This window comes from Hyperolius riggenbachi, chromosome 9 (assembly GCF_040937935.1).
Source record: "Hyperolius riggenbachi isolate aHypRig1 chromosome 9, aHypRig1.pri, whole genome shotgun sequence".
Lineage (NCBI taxonomy): Eukaryota > Metazoa > Chordata > Amphibia > Anura > Hyperoliidae > Hyperolius > Hyperolius riggenbachi.
The window spans coordinates 197,296,467-197,310,449 of NC_090654.1; the positions used below are offsets into that span (position 1 = coordinate 197,296,467).

Here is a 13,983-nt window from a genome sequence, read left to right on the forward strand (position 1 = left end):
TTTCATAATATCTAAGTCGAGAAACTGTATATTACAGGGGTCTGATTCCAGTGTGAGTTTAATATTGGGGGCGATCTGGTTGATATCCTCTATGTAGTTCTCAAGTGACCCGGTGTCCCCCTGCCACAGGAACACCAGGTCATCTATATATCGCCTCCATAGGGTGATTTTATCTCCCCCTTTTTCAATGGCCTTTTCCTCCCATAGTGCCATATAGATATTTGCCAGGGAGGGTGCATACGACGCCCCCATGGCGCATCCGAACCTCTGATTGTAAAATTCTCCCTTATACCAGAAGTAATTGTGTGTAAGCGTGAACCATAGTATCTCCATTAGGAATGTTATCTGCTTCTCTGGCAGGTTCCCATCCTTTCTTAGAGTACTTTTCACCGCTTCTACACCCTCTTTGTGTGGTATGTTGGTATAAAGCGATGACACATCTGCTGTGGCCAGCAGTGTATCATCGCTTACTTCCAGATTTTCCAAAATTTGGATTGTATGTTTGGTATCTCGTAATACCCTCGGTAACTTGTTGACAACCGGCTGTAGAAAAAAGTCAAGGTATTGTCCTACTCTATGATTGATTGATCCAATGCCGCTGATAATTGGGCGGCCAGGCGGGTCCACTAGGCTTTTGTGGATCTTGGGTGTTTGGTAAATTACCGGGATTCGGGGGGCCGTGGGCACCAGGTGGCTAAATTCATTATCTGTCAATATGCCTTCATCAAGTCCTTTCCTCAATATTATTATGAGTTCACTTTTATATCTGCAGGGATGTGAGGCTCACGTCTGTGCAGTCTGCGGGGCTGTGAGCCCGTGATCGCAATGGTTCCGGCGACAGGAAGGATTGGAGACAGGGGACAAAGCCAATCTGAGCCAATCCGTGCATGTCCACCGAGGATGATCACTGTTTTTGTTCAAAAATAAAATGTGGGGAATGAATGGGAGGAGCGCTGAAATGTGAAAATTCCTCTCATCCATAAGGTGAAAACAACCCGCGGCCTATAATGGTTAAATTTGATACTGTGGGTGGGCCCAATTGTGGTAGTCAATTTATGAAGAAGGTAAAATGGATAACAGCGCTAGAAACAAGGGGGAAGCTTCTCCTGGCAGGGTAAGGAGGGGAACAATAGACTTGGCCAGTGAGTGTTGATAAAAGATCTGTTGTGGTGTTAATATGGCCAAGATCGTCAGTGTGCCGTAAACGTCATGAGGAATCAATGATGCACCATCACGCTAGAGCCGTGTTACTCAGGCACATGCACAATAGAACTTTCAGTCTCCGAAACAACTGATAAACAGCTGGTTTCAGCGACATGCGCAGTTGCCCTATAATAATGTGCTGCATTGCCCAGAAGAAGCTCAGAAAAGGACTGCATCATTCTCCGTAGGGGGTCAACCATTCTCCATATAGTGTGCATATTTACTGCAGCAAACAATAGCTGAGTGATGTCCCACCTCCTCCTGTCTCTCGGCTATTGCTTGCTGTGGTACTAACGTAAATGGGCACTCCGCACAGAGAATGGTGCAGTTTATTTTGGAGTTGCTTCCAGGCTGGGCACTGTTTATCAGCTGTTTCAGAGACTGAAAGTTCTATTGCAAATGGGTAACATGGCCCTAACGTGATGATGCGTGATTGCTACATCAACGTGTTTAGGACACGTTGAAGATCTAAGCCATATCGATACCACAGCACTATGCCAAAACGTTAAGTAGCCTCGGCAGACCTCGGGGGACAACGAATCCGCACACTAGATTCTCAGCTGAGAAGGTCCCAGCAAAAACTTGCATGTGATTCTTGTGTGTGAAGGCTTTGCAGAGATTACTCACTTCCCTTTGAGCAGTTGTGAGTTTCTTACACAAAGTTACTGGATAGATAAGCATAGCAACCCTGAGCGAGATGTGCACTGAGACAATATGTGAGAGGGTTCCTAGGAAAATGCTGGGCTTTTCTGAAAAGAATACTTTTAAATCTCAAGAACAGCAGATGAAGGATGTGAGCTCAGAAGACCTCACAGAGGTCACCAGTATGTAAGCCATTATTACAGGCATGAGGCAAAAGTACAAAGAAAGACTTTTCAATCATTCATGGGATTTCTTAATTTATTTACTTCAAAGCAAAAGGAACGGACACTGTTGGTAACTGCCATAAGAAACAGGAAGATGTATCAAGGCTGGTGCAGACATTTCATTTATTTAAAGGGGCACTAAAATTTAAAATATGTGCAAACATAGATAAATAAGAAGTACATTTTTTCCCAAGTAAAATGAGCCATAAATTACCGTACTTTTCTCCTATGTTGCTGTCACTTACAGTAGGTAGTAGAAATCTGACAGAAGTGACAGGTTTTGGACTAGTCCATCTCTTCATGGGGATTCTCAGCAAGGCTTTTATTTTTTATAAAGATATTCCCTAAAAAGGATTTCATCAATGATGCTAGCCAGCTCTCCTGCTCACTACACAGTTTTTTGGCATTTGGACAGAGCAACTGCCATTCACTAAGTCCTTTTGAAAATAAATAAATCCCTGAGAATCCCCTATAAAGAGATGGGCAAGTCCAAAACCTGTTGCTTCTGTCAGATTTCTACTACCTACTGTAAGTGACAGCAATATAGGAAAAAAGTAATTTATGGCGCTTTTTACTCGGGAAAAAAAACCGTACTTCTTATTTGTATGTTTGCACATATTTTAAATTTTACAATTTTTCACCATAGTGCCCCTTTAAGTACTTATATAGCGCCGGCATATTCTGCAGCGCTGTATAGAGTATATATTGTCTTGTCCCTAACTGTCCTTCAGAGGGGCTCACACTCTAATCCCTACCATAGTCATATGTCTATGTATGTATTGTGTAGTGCATGTATGATAGTCTAGGGCCAATTTAGGGTGAAGCCAGTTAACTTATCTGTAGGTTTTTGGGGTTTGGGAGGAAATCGGAGTGCCGGAGGAAACCCACGCAGACACGGGGAGAACATACAAACTCCTTGCAGATGTTGACCTGGCTGGGAATCGAACCGTGGACCCAGCGCTGCAAGGCGAGAGTGCTAACCACTACTTTACCGTGCTGCCCACCAGACATGGCTGAATTTGAGACAAGGCCACAAAGGCCATGGCATAGGGCACCTAGGAAGCAAGGGGTGGCACACTCAGGCAGTTCAACTGCCAAACATGTAAACCGCAGCAAACAGAGACCTGACATTAAAGTACCCCTGACCTGGTCCCAAATACATAAAAAGGGTTTTATTACTGGTGCTGTGACTTTACCACAGCACACAGCACCATCCTCCCCCCTCCAGCGCCCCCTGTGGCCCCATTCTGTCAATTATGAGCAGGGAGGAAGTGGCAGTTCTTCCTCCCCTCTGCACGTCTAACTCCGCCCCCTTCGCTCACAGCTTTAGGTCCCCATATGTTTTACTGCACACAGTGCGCAAGGTAGATGCGCTGTGTGCGGGCTTGTGTTAATTGAAGTCGGAAGGATATCCGACCTTAATTATCACAAGCCTGCACACAGTGCAGCTTCCCTGCGCGCTGTGTGCAGTGAATCATAAAGTGGAACTAAAGCTGCAGGTGGAGGGGGCGGAATTATGACCACGCAGAGGGGAGGAAGATCTGCCCCTTCCTCCCCACTCATATTCAACATTCTGAAGATTACGACTGAGCAGAACAGGGGGCACTGGAGGTGGGGGTGAGGGTGCGTTGACTTAGTGGCAGCACCAATAAAACACTATTAAAAGTTTAAGGGGCGGTGGACCAGGTCAGGGGTACTTTTAAATCACCCATGTCCCGGCAGGCACTCTCCATTCTGTGCTCCCCTAGCCCAGAATGCAGAGTATGTTTCAGCAGTACCTATGCTTCTTTCACCTCCTCTGAACACTCCAGCAATGTCAATCTCTCGCTCTAGTGCCCGGCATCTCCAGCTCCTCATGTTATGTGTAATCATGCGCCAGGCAATAGAACAAGAAGTGAGTGGTGCGAGGATGGATAGATGGGGGGGGGGCAGCATAGGACAGCACAGGATGGGGGAGCAGTGGAGCACAGGATGGGAGGAGCACTGGCCAGAAAACCACAGAATGGGGAAGCACAAAGGATTGGGGGAGCATGGGACAAGGGGGAGAGGTTGTGACAGTTGGCCTTGGGCGGTACAATGTACAAAACCAGCTCTGTGTGCAAAGAAGTGAATGAGGGGCAGGTGCATGATTGAAAAGTAGTTCTTATTTCAGTTTTCTCAGACATAACCAGGTCCTGGGGACTTCAAAGCTGGCTCTCTTCACATCAGCATCATCATAGGGAATATGCCAAGAGTCGGCTGTGTTCTGCACTATTACGTCATAGTTCAGGATTGGCTGCAAAATAAGCAAAAACAAAATCAGTCATTACAATCTTGTCATACTAAAAGGGGTTGATCGATAAAGAATGAGAATGAGAATAAGCAGTAATCCTTTAACAGCCAAGTACAAAGCTGCTTTCTGTAAAGCAGATCTGTCTACAGATCTTTATCATGGTAAAAAATGTCAAGAATGTTATGGGGCAGATTCACAAAGCTTTTCTCATGAGTTATTTTGCCTACTTATTTTTCACCCTTAAGGTGGCCCTACATTAGATGTCTTAGCGGCCGATCGACCATCCGATTCGATAATTATAATCGAATTGGATGAAAACGGTGCCAAGTGCATGCCCATCGACTATGCAACCAATTTTGGGCCAAAACTGGTTGCATGTATCGGTTGGACATGCTGCAAGATATAGGGCCGACTTGCTCAATTCTGAGCGATATCAGGCCGAGGAGATGGCCCCGCAAGGCAGAGTCCAGATCCTTTTCAGCATTATATTGATCGGGAATCGGTCTGTGGTGTATGGAAACCCGACAGATCTCTCACTAATCACATTCTATTAGAGAGAGATTTGTCACTTGTCAAACCTGCCCATCATCGATAGATGTATGACTACCTTAACTGAAAGGATGCATGAGAAAAACAGATAACGAGAGATAAAGCATGAGTACAGTGGTGGATTGTGGTGCGGCATAACGGCTGCTCCGTAATGCGGCTCGCTGCACTGCGATGCACTATGTGACGTCCACAGTGCAGTGGGTGCATTGCGGTACAATGCAGATATCGCTCGCCATTACCTCTGCGCACAGAAGCAGGAGTAACATATTACCATAGCTTTTTTAGTAGGGGTTTTTTAGGTTCATATTAGTCCCTTAGAAAAATTGTAGCAGTTCTGGTTCACTACGACTTGTCTAGGTTCTCTGCAAGCATACATGCACTGTCGCCGCCCCCCCGCCTGCGTCCCTTCCCTCCAATCAGCAGGGAGGGAAGGAACGCAGGCGAGCAACGGCGACAGAGGAGGCGGGGGAGCAGTGAGAGTGACAGTGCAGATGTAAACAGCCTGCGAGCGATGTCGCTAGCACAGTGTTTTTTTATGGGTGACAGCAGAGAGCATGGGGGGCCTTGGGGGAGACAGTATAGCAACAGAGGCTGGGTATTATATGCAGACCCAGCCTCTGTGTGCTGATAGCATTCTTAGAACCCACCTCTGGTTCTCTTTAATTACTATTCCCCCTCCAGGCTGCTATGGACACTGGGGAAAGACGTAATTTGTGTGCCAGCTATTGCTGGCGGCCAAATTATGCTTTTTCTAAAGTAATTTGGGCTCTGAATTTTGAGAGATAAACCGTCTTTTGAGAGACTGAAGCCCTATCCTGCTCCCTCTAGCCAGTAATGGTCACTCTTGGTAGATGAGAACGGTCAATCTACAGATCTATCCAAAGTAGCCTCTAGTGGCCAGATAAAGCCAGTACTGGGCATGTCACAGTGCTGTTCAGAATAGAGCTGGACTATCTATGCTATAGATGCAGTGGAATGATAGGAATTTGTGCCTCCAGGATCACCAAACTATCTGTGAAGGCAGCAGAAGACTGCCAATGTGCACACAAAACTGATATCAGTTATGGATGGACTTCCCATCACCATTTCAAGAGAAGTACGTACCCGCAGAACAAGCTTTTTGGGAGTGTAGAAGGGCATCACGAGCTGGTGTCCACGCTGCCACTTCAAGAAGAGACGTTGTGTTTCAGTATCAGGCAGGCAGGCCTTGTGGTCCCTTAGGAGGTCACTGGTCAAAAAACAGCAGTGACTGCCAGAGTTCATACAGGCATAAAGAAGGAAAGGGTCATCTAACGATCTGTGGGAATAGTAAAGGACATCATAGAACTCATACCATGTACATTGCTGCATCAGTGGCTACAGTGATTCATGTTTTGTCCTGAAGGACCAGCCCCATCATCTGCATGAAAATCAAAGTATAACAAATATCATCGCAGTGGTGGGAAGCTAGACAAAGCAGTATGTCTCTGAAACATCGCTTCTACTGTACACAGACAAGAGCCATAGAACAGCCATATTTAAAGTGAATGGGAACCGCATTGAAAAAAAAATGAAGCAAGGAGAGGGAAGGCTCTGGGTCATATAGAGCCTTCCGTCTCCTCTCTCGGTGCCCTCTATACTGTGCTGGCTCCTCTTCCCCCCCCCCTTTTAAATCCCCCACTGAAAGGGTATTTGGAAGTCTTCGGGAGCCGTGTCCTACCGAAGACGTGCGGCTCCATACTGCACAGGCGTTAGTGTGCAAGAGAGCGTGCTTGCACAGGCGCAGTACAGGGCGGCTCTTCTTCAGGAGCACTCGGGCTCCCTGAAGACTTCTGAAGCCTCCTTCGGCCGGATAAAGCAGTATTTGACTAAATTAGTCAAATACTGCTACCGGGCAGGCCAGCACTGGAACGAGGGGACCAGGAGAGGAGCGGGAAGACTCTATAGGACCCAGAGCCTTCCCTCTCCTTGGGTATCTGTCTCATTTTTTTAAATGCGGTTCCCATTCACTTTAAGAAACTATTTAAGCAAAACTGTAAGTTTAAAAGCAAAAAACAGATGCTTACCTTGGTAGAGGGAAGCCTCTAGACCCGCCAGAGGCTTCCCACGTCCACCTTCAGACCACCACTGAAGTGGCATAGCAATAGGGGATATAGAGGTTGCGTTCGCATCGGGGCCTTTCGGCCAGAGAGGCTAAGTAGGGTCCTTCCTCAACTGCAGAATTAGCTCTTTTTTGGTCCTGTGCTTGTAATAATCACTTTTATAGATGCTTTAAATGGTAGTAATCATTAACAGTGTCGGACTAGGAGGTGGTAAAGCTGAGGAAATCCACTTGCTAGCCAAGCATCAAGTCTTCACTGTGAGCAGCAACACGTTTACTGAATCATGTGTTGCAGCTCACAGTTAAGACTTGCTGCAGGTTTCTGTTGGGAGTGATAACACAGGGTTACTGCTGCTTGGCCAGCAGGTGGATTTCCTCAGTTTTTCCACCTCCCAGTCCAACACTGATCATTGATAAATGGTTTCCAGCCTTCTTGCACCTCTGACACTGTGGTTGTCTTAGGCAGGTTTTGGTGTGCCGTATCAATTGTTATGTACAGAGTGCTTGGGGGCCCAATGGAAAAATTGCAGTGGGGCCTGTAGCTACGCAACTGCACCACTAGATGCCTGGACCACCTGGAAGTTCCCTGCCGCACTCCTGTTCATGAACGGGTGCAGCCACACTGCGCAGCACCTGCATAGTAGCACAGCAATGCACGGACTTGTCTTCTTCCGCTAAGCCTGTGCAGCTCCGTATTTCTGTGCACGTGCGAGGCGCGTGTTCATGGACCGGAGCACAGTCATGCACACTCTTTGACAAGACCCTTGGCACATTTTTTTCTCTTCAGCTTTCCTTGAAGGTTTTTTTATCCACTATGATATTTTTGTTATTTTTTTTTACTAAAGGAATTTTATTTTAGGAGTAAAGCACACCTGAACTGAAAAAATAAACATGAAGTGGCCATACATGGGGCTGCTTAAAGGGAATCAGAGACGAAGCACCCTCATGTATTTTACCATATATATCAGTGGAAACATTAGAGAAAACACCTACCCTGCTCTCTGTTTCATTATTTACTGTTCAGATTGCTTCTCATCAGCCCAGATAAATTACCCGACTGACCATTCAGTCTAGCTTGCTATAATGACTCAGCTATAATGATTCCTGAGCAGAGCCACAAGGGGGCAGGCTTGGGCTTGAAAAGACAGCACAGAAGACAGACTCAGCTGTAAAGATTCCTGAACAAAGCCAGACTGAGGGCTGAGACACACCAGAAAAGTTCCCCAAACGCTAGAGGTTTCAAAAGCTCTTCCCAATGTAATGCTAGGTTTTTTTTTTTTACAAAACCTCATTGCTCCAGTGTGCACAGACACATGGGATAACATTAGCAGCAGATTTAAAAACTCAAAACGCTCAGAAAAACTCCTCTGGTGTGCACCACGCCTGAATGCTCAGTCGGGGATTTTATCAGGGCTGATAAGAAGCAATCTGAACAGTAAATAATGAAACACAGAGCAGGGTAGGTGTTTTCTCTAATGTTCCCACTGATATATATGGTAAAATACATGAGGGTGCTTCGTCTCTGGTTCCCTTTAAAGAGGAAATGTAGTGAAAATAACATAATGAATAAAATTATTTATTTTTTACATTATTCATTTATAATTTAGTCAGTGTTTGCCCGTTGTAAAAACTTTCTTCTCCCTGATTTACATTCTGGCATTTATCACTGGTGGAAACATCTTTAATTCTGCCAGGTGAACTGTATGGAAAGTTCAGTAAGAGTTCTTTGCACGGAGACAAATATTGCTTGCTTATTAATTTATAGATTATTTAGTCAGTGTTTGCAAATTGTAAAATCTCTCCACTCTTTGATTTACATTCTAAAATGTATCACTCGTGGAGACATCTTTAGTCCTGCTAAGTGCCAAGTGTCTTTACGGGAAATGTTCGTTACAGAGAGTTCCATGCACAGAGGGAGCTATTGCTTGCTTGGCAGTTGGTAAAAGCTGTTATTTCCCACAATGCAATGAGGTTCACAGACAGCAAAATGTCAGAACCAGGGCCATGACATCACACTGTAGGAGGGGTTTCACCACAATGTCAGCCATACATACAGAAAAAGAGAAAAGGTAAAGATTTCTCATGGGAAAGTGGATATCAGCTACTGATTTGAATGAAGTTCAATCTTTGGCTAAAGTTCCTCTTTAAAATCCCTTTTAATCTTCCTGTCCACTCCACTTAGCTGGGCGCCGCTCAGTTATCCTGCTTTCCAACCCATTTAAAATCTGTAACTGGGCTCAGCACATGTTCTGTCCCCTCTGCCAGCTCTTCTTGTGCACGTTCTCGAATGGTTAAATATACCAGCCATGGCTGAGACGGATTTCCCTTGTATGTTATAATTTAGGCTGTATATTTTACTTACCATCAACCATCTGAAATATTAATGTTATTGGGATTATTGGGATTATTGTATTTATATAACTTGCTGACCCGTTTTGGGCAGTAGATAATAGATTACTGTGGTGATTTGGGGTTGATACCCGTGTGGTGGTGGTCCTTTCTCCTCCGGTCTGGCGTGCCTCCTGGTCCGGCCTCGCCCGTCCCCTCTGGTGGTGCCGCCTGGTGTGGCTGGGGCTTGGTGGACGCTGTGGTGGGGGGTGGCTCGGTGCTGTTGGGTCCCGGCCGCTCCCCGCTGCTGTGTCCGCCCGCCCTGCCCGCCCCGTGTGCGGCGTTCGGACGGGTGGGCGGGGCTGTGGGGGACGCGCCGGCTGGTTGCCATGGCGGCCGGCCGTCGCGTCTGCCCGCCTTTCCTGCTCGGCATTGGCCGCTGGTGGGGGTGGGCGGGGCCGGCCTATCTGTGACGTCGGGCTGGCGGAAGCTTAAGATCCCCACACGGAGGACTTTGGATGTGACGCATACCTCCAGTGGAAGCCGGAAGTCCGGCGAAACCGGTCGAGGACGCATGTGCTGCGTCTCGGCCTCCATCACCCTCCTGCACAAGGACCCAGCCTCGCCCTACATGGTCTCCAGCGATACACAGGCATACCAGCGCTCTAGCCAGGACGCTACAAGCATTCAGCTGCTGCTCTGTTCGGATTGCACTTGGAAACACGTAAGCTTACCTTGAGGTATCAACTTGCCTGCCATTTGGTTACTGCTGATCTCTCCTTATGGACAAGGAACTGTTTGATTCCACACACAATGGAACTGTGCTTGTGCTAATTGCTTGCATTTGAACTGCTTGCTTCTGAACTTGCTTTATGTGGCTGCTGTTTACCACTGCCTCTTTACAGTGAAGCAAGGCGTCTGTTTCCATAAAAGCTGGAGTTATGCCTATTTGCAATTGAATGCCTGCTTACTAACTCTGTTACATCTGGTCAATGTGCTGCATCTTAATCCTATCCTACATGGCTAATGTGCTTTCATGCTGACCTGTTGGCAATATGGATCAATTGTACTGAGATGGATGCTCTGTTCCTGGTCATTTGATATACATTATACAGCTGTTTGGAGACTTTATGATTTAAGCGCTTAGATCTCATTCATGTGGAGGGATTAGTGGTCTCTGTGGCTTTATTGATGCATGCATTCCAACCATTTATATCCTTATTGGTGTATTGGTGCTCCTGATTCATCGGTGGGGATATTGTAGGGTCTGGGGGAGTTGGGCTGTGTGGGTGGGTTTCTTTGAGGGTGCGGGGCGGGCACATTTTTAACTGTGTGTTTTAGTATATACATTTTCTATGATTAATAAAGTATCTTTTGATGAATTTTTTTTGTGATTTGTGCATAGTCGGGTCATACCTACTTTTTCTTCCATCTCACATTTTTTTGACATGGCTGAGAGTGTCCTGGGCATACGCAGTTCGGAACAATTGTAACAGCGCATACCCAAAGCACCCTTCCACATGGCTGGTGTACACACCCATTTGGGAGCGTGCACAAGAAGAGTGTGAGGAGGGGACAGATATGCGGCCTGGCTGGTACTGAGCCTAGTCACAGCTTCTCTGATTGGAAAGCAGGACAACCAAAGGGAGGCTGGCAAAGTGGAGTGGCCAGGAAGATTATGGGGGACTTCAAGCAGCCCTAGTTATGGCCACTTCAAGTTTATTTTAAGTTCAGGTGTCCTTCAAGTATTACATTATGCATTACATTATGAAATGATCATGCTCGAGGCACAGCATGATTGCATTTGTGATTTTTGACAGACAAGGCAAAAAAAAAAAAAAAAAAAGAAAATTGCATAACACCGTATTTGCCATGATATTTTCCTGCACATAAGGTTAAAAAAATGCAGCAGGACCAACATCTGCAATCATTGAGACAGTCGTATCGCAGTAATGGGATCGTACCCATAAGATTTAATTACAGACTCAATGTCCTTGCATTTTGCGATTCGCAAGTGATTGGGAACAGATTGCAAAACGCAGCAAATCGACAGCAGTGTAAAACAGCCCTAACTGTCTTAAGCGGTATGAACATTACCACATCTAAAGGGATAATTCCATAGAGTACTGGGAATCAACATTAGAATCAGTAGATTAAAGTGGCCACAATAATTTAGGATAATTTCCATATTCAGTCAGCAGCATTTCACCTAAACCTAGAAGAACAATCCACACAGCTAAAAAAAAGGCAATACAAAGTGTGCATCAGATGTGCACTAACATAACTAGGGTAAGCATTCCATGTATCCCATTCTGACCACAGATGTCATATACCCAGAATGCCTCAGCTGCTGTGGTGACCACAAGGGGGATGGATATTTGAGCACAATCTTCTCCATAAATATGCACACTAATGTCGTTAGCTATAGGAGTTTAGAATAACCTGCATGCTACTGGTCAAATAACGCATACATGCAAAGAGGGCGCCAAGAAATTTGGGCGCAGTGTGAAGCTGAAAAATGGCTCATCCTTCTATTGCAAATTTCCGAGTGACAATTACTATTCCCCCATCCAAGATTTAATGGACTCGGGTAAGATGCAACATGGCCACCTGTTAATCTGCTAGCTATTGCTGGTGGCCAAATTGCATGGTGTTTGTCGTAATTTGTGCTCTGCCTTTTGCCAGCGCCCAAATAATCCTCTGAGCGCCACTAAAGCTGTAATTCACATTATAACCTAGGGTGGCGCCCAAATATCCGGCGCACTGCAGCCGAATTTCTCCACCATCAGTCTGCTAGTGGTGTCTTGGGCTGTCTGCTCACCCCAAACACATGAGGATCAACATCTAATTTTGGCTGGATGAAGTGAATAGCTAATCATGCCTTTGTGCTACTTACTGGGGCTTAAAGAGAATCTTAAGTCAAATTAAAAAAAAAAAATTTCACTTACCTGGAGCGTCTTCCAGCCCCCTGGACTCCTACTGTGCCCACGACGTCCTCCTGATCCCCTCCAGGCAGCGACCACCCAAAGCTGGGCTGTTGCCGCCAGTGAGCGGCTACTGCACACGCACTCTGGTGTTCTGTGCATGCACAGTAGCGAATTATCCCCCCTTACACATAGCAACAAAACATGTCGCTAGCCTGCACGAGGGATTGGGTCCCGATCCCTACCTGGCAACATGCATCCCGAGTGTGTACAGGGCTTAAAAGGAACCAGGTGTCACTTTTTTCCCCCTAGTTTCATAGCTATAGGAGCTGCCATGTCTTCTCCCTCCCCTTCTAGCTATCCATTATTTATCCAGGGGAAGGTGTGAAGATAGCATCTGTGACTTCTCTAAACTCTTTGAAGCAAGGTGTCCTATGTCCCCACCCCTCTGCTGATAAAAGCTTTTGTTTGCTCTCTGCTAATGTGTGCAATAAAATATTCACATTAGTCCGTATCTGCCTGAAATTTCTGCAGTCAAGCAGGCCTGCCTCTGCTAAATGTTTAAATGTAAAAAGAAGAGGTAAAATTGACATTTTTTGTTAGTGATGAGCCACATTATTGGCATGCATTTCTAATGTGCTATTGAGATGCCCTGGATTCTAAAATGTTGTTTGGTCTAAATTACAGCTGGTAAAGATAAAAACAATTACGGTATGCAACTATTATTCTAAGAAATCTGTAATAAGTTAAGGCAACGAAATAAAACTCACATGTTGTCAATGAAAAAGCAGTCGGCTTGTTTCTGCATACGGTCAACGTCCTTCTTCACCCACTTCTTACCAGGTAGTAACATATGCTTCCTCCCCAGCACAAGCACACGTCGCCCTCTCTCTACCAGACATGACACCACGTCCAAGAGCTGAGAAAGCAAGGAGAAAATAAAGATTCAATCACTGGATTCAGAATGACAACATTTGTCTTGTATTGCTAGGGAACCCAACCCTCACACCTGGGATGCCATACAGTAATGTGATTGTTTCTTTGATGAGTCTACAAGACTGTTATGGACAATAGGTTGCACTTTTAGGCCCCTTTTACTCTTGCACGTTAATGTGGACTTGAACTCTTGCACTGGACAAAAGGAAAACATAGAGAAATGCACCATGTATGTATTTAGAGAGTTTAGCCTGTCTAATTCCCCCTCATTTGTGTCTAATCACTAGTTGTAATTTGATCCTCCCCTTATGCCTATGGCAGATAAGCCCATTTGAAAGCACAGGCTGTAAACAATATGTCTGTTTCCATAAATCAGGAAGTAGAAACAGTGCATATTTATTTTAGGATTTGTACCAGCTGTAACAAAGAAATGTCTGTTGTGTATCTTTTAGAGCAGAGAGGAAATTCTGAGTTCAGATCCACTTTAAACCTGCGTTGCATTGCCTTTTACCACCACAAGCGGCCTCAAAAGCAATGGAAGTCTATGGAGACTTTCACACTTATTGTAGTCTGTTGCGGTGTACTGGAGGTATCTGATCCCATGCAAGGGCTGCTTGGCATTACCACAAGCACAGTGCTTCACGCACGGAGCTTGGAGTAAGTCTATGGGTGACGCACGTGGTATAAAAGACAGAGCGCGGTGCGCATGCGCAGACTGACAGGAATCCCAGGGCATACTTCCTGCCCAGCAGAGAGTTCGTCACTGAACTGGGAACGGCGCTATGCATATGACCATGTCGGCGCACTCTGCAGCAGGGTCATATG

At 45.8% G+C, this 13,983-nt stretch overlaps 1 protein-coding gene across 1 annotated transcript in view; it reads right to left on the reverse strand.

Moving 5' to 3' along the window:
- Positions 1 to 3,526: 3,526 nt before the first annotated feature.
- The window catches only part of PRORP (protein only RNase P catalytic subunit), a 131,295-nt gene continuing 120,838 nt past the window's right edge, over positions 3,527 to 13,983 (reverse strand). Inside the window, exons 5-7 of the mRNA XM_068253860.1 lie at positions 12,993 to 13,141; positions 5,995 to 6,187; positions 3,527 to 4,344 (exon numbers count right to left, since the gene is read on the reverse strand). Of these exons, the coding sequence (XP_068109961.1) occupies positions 4,213 to 4,344; positions 5,995 to 6,187; positions 12,993 to 13,141 (474 nt within the window). The 3' untranslated portion in view covers positions 3,527 to 4,212. The remainder of the gene's footprint in view (positions 4,345 to 5,994; positions 6,188 to 12,992; positions 13,142 to 13,983) is intronic.